This window comes from Ceratotherium simum, chromosome 19 (genome assembly GCF_057802395.1).
Source record: "Ceratotherium simum simum isolate JZ-2026a chromosome 19, ASM5780239v1, whole genome shotgun sequence".
Taxonomy (NCBI): Eukaryota; Metazoa; Chordata; class Mammalia; order Perissodactyla; family Rhinocerotidae; genus Ceratotherium; species Ceratotherium simum.
This window is the reverse complement of record NC_141918.1, coordinates 32,285,096-32,287,954: the sequence shown is the minus strand read 5'-3', so window position 1 is coordinate 32,287,954 and position 2,859 is coordinate 32,285,096. Positions and strand designations below refer to the sequence as shown.

The 2,859-nt window shown below is 54.5% G+C and overlaps 1 protein-coding gene across 1 annotated transcript; it reads right to left on the bottom strand.

Moving 5' to 3' along the window:
* Positions 1–1,229: 1,229 nt before the first annotated feature.
* On the bottom strand, positions 1,230–2,342 carry GPR6 (G protein-coupled receptor 6). The gene has a single exon (XM_004422206.2). It carries the CDS (start codon positions 2,319–2,321, stop codon positions 1,230–1,232), a length of 1,092 nt encoding a protein of 363 aa, XP_004422263.1. The 5' UTR covers positions 2,322–2,342.
* Between the last annotated feature and the right edge of the window lie 517 nt (positions 2,343–2,859).

The window sequence follows — 2,859 nt, the reverse complement described above, 5'->3', positions numbered from 1 at the left end:
GCGACCTCAGCATGGCCGGAGAAGCGGTGCGTCGGTGCGCGCCCGGGATCCGAACCCGGGCCGCCAGCATCAGCGAGCACGCACTTAACCACTAAGCCACGGGGCCGGCCCCAGAATGTTGAATTCTTGAAGATCTTAACACCGTGTGTTTTGAAGCTGAGTGCCTCAAGAGGGGCAGCCAGCATACCTTCATCTACCTCATGAACACAACGTATCTTGGAATCCTGTCTTGGATTTATTTATTTTATAATCCCGTGCATTTTGCTACAAGACCTGGCCAGCAACAATATACTCAGTCAATATGAATTTTCAACATTTAAAATTCTTTCCAGACTGGAAAAACTACAACAGAAATTGTGGCTTCAGGATTCCCAAGTGCACATATGGTAAGACGAAGGCATGGTTTCAGACATCCTCTGGAGGTTGTCCTCCAAACTCCGCAACTAGGGGAGTAGATTAATTTGCACTAACACCGACAATCCTTTAGTGTCCTGTGAATACTGTTCATGAACGTGTTACTTTCTTCCTGCCCTCCCCCCATTATCTGGATTAGCTATTTCAGTGACAATTTGTGAACAATGTGCAAATGCATATGATTTTTTACATTAAGATTTTCACAGGAGGGAGTTGATACATAATAAACTTTTAAAGTAAGGGCACTAATAATTCAGATCTTAAATGGTAATTTTATAGTTAGCCACATGCCAAAAATTACATTTTTAGAATATGTTTATTTGTGTACAAAATATGTTGTAATTTACCGATGCATGTGCAGCAAAATATTCTATCACATAAAACAAAATACACCTTTTACTCCGCTTCCCCTGCCCTTGAAAATGGCAACACTGTTTCGGCAGTTCAGCAGCTAAAAATAAAGTGCTATAATTAAGCAGTATGGGAATGCCTTCACTTGACAAATGTGATGTACAATTTGAGTATACAACCACATCTTTCTTAGTTTTTTTCACAGAATAGGAAATTCCACATCCTGAACACCTTCAGAAGATACAAATATTTGTATATATATGTACACATGTATACACTGTATATGTAAAGTGCCAACAAGCCTCTTTGTCTTTGTGAGTTTGTTGTGTGTGTGTTTATTCTCTCTTTCTTTCTTTCCAAAGTCAGAGTCACACTATTGGGATCTCCGAGTTCATCAGCAGGCACCGAGAAGCTGCCAAAGGCTAGCTTGCTGGGGGTGTGGTGTGAGAGGACAGAGGAAGCCTTCAGACCTCACTGGGGGACCTGGAGCGGAAGGGCACTTTGGACTGGAAACAGCCACAGAACAGGAGCCACAGGGCGCGCTGGATCTCCTGGTTGCGGAAGGCATAGATGATAGGATTGATCATGGAGTTGTAGGTGGCAGGCAGCAGGGTGGCGTAGGTGTAGACAGCAGGGTCCTCGCTGCTGCCCACCACGCAGTAGATGGCGAAGGGCAGCCAGCTGGCGCCGAAAGTGCCCAGCACCACGGCCAGCGTACCCACACCCTTTCTGGTGGCCGCGAGGTGGGGCGGCGCCAGGCAATGCTGCTGCAGCGCGATCTGGTGCGCGTGGCGCCAGACCACTTGGCAGATGCGCACGTACAGGTGCAGCATGATGCCGAAGACCGCAAAGAAGGCAGCGGAGAGCAGCGCCACGTGGCTGCGCGTGAGCGGGCGCACCACGCTACAGGCAGCGCGCTCCGCCAAGCAGTTCCAGCCGAGCACCGGCAGCAGCCCGAGGCCTAGGGACACCGTCCAGGTGGCGGCGAGCAGGAGGTGCACGCCCAACAGGGTCCGACGCGAGTAGTAGGTCAGCGCGTTGTAGAGGGACAGGTAACGGTCCACCGTGATGGCCAGCAGGCTGCTGACTGAGGCAGCAAAGGAGGCCACGAGGAAGCCCACGGTGAGCAGGCTCACCGTCTCGGAGGGCACCACGTACTGGAACACGAAGTGCAGAATGAGGCCGCAGCCCGCTAGCAGATCGGCGGTGGCCAGGCTGCCCACCAGCACGAACATGGGCGTGCGCAGCGCCGGGGTGGACGCGATGAGCGCCACTACCAGCGCATTTTCGCCTGCGATCACCGTTCCCGACACGCACAGCAGCACGTCCCATGGATTCACCGCCGACAGTAGCAGCCCCGGCGGCCCCGCCGGCAGCTGCGAAGACAGCTCCAGCGACCCGTTAGCCGCGCCGCCGCCCCCCAGCGCCACTGCCGCTGCAGGGGGTCCCCATTCACCGGCGTCCCGCGCCCCTGCCGCTGTGACCGCTGTCGCCGCTCCTTCGGCCGCCACTGCCACCACCTGGGACTCGTTGAGCGAGGATGCGCTCGCGTTCATCGCGGCCCAACACTGTACCCTGCGTAGGGAGGGAAAGCAAGCGTCAGGTGTGCGGTTCAAGCCTCCAGGGAACTTCCCCGGGCACAGGTGCCCCGCTCATGTTGCCCATCCCACCCCGGGACCCCAGAGTAGAGCGAGAAAGCAGTGGTTAAGTGACAGCCACAGATAGATACCTGTTGAACGAATGAGCGAGTGAAACGCACATGGGTGCCCGCAAGGATATCTGACTTTTTGCACAGATATACACACGGGTAACATGCACACAGATCAATCCCGTAAGTGTGCCTGTATTTGCACACTCCCCCGTATGCAGCGTGCTAAGGGTGACAGCCTCGGCGAATCCCGCTGGGGCTCCGCCCAGCGGAGTCAGGGCGTTCTCCTAAACTGGGCTGCGGAGTCGCTGTCCGCGGTTCTGAAAGTGAAGTTTCTGCGGTACCAGAGCCCAGACCGCCGCGAAAGCCCCCAGAGACCCCTGGGAAGGTGGTTTGGGGGGACAGAAGCTGGTGAGTTGTGTGTAGCGAGAGAGTGGGGAGTCAAG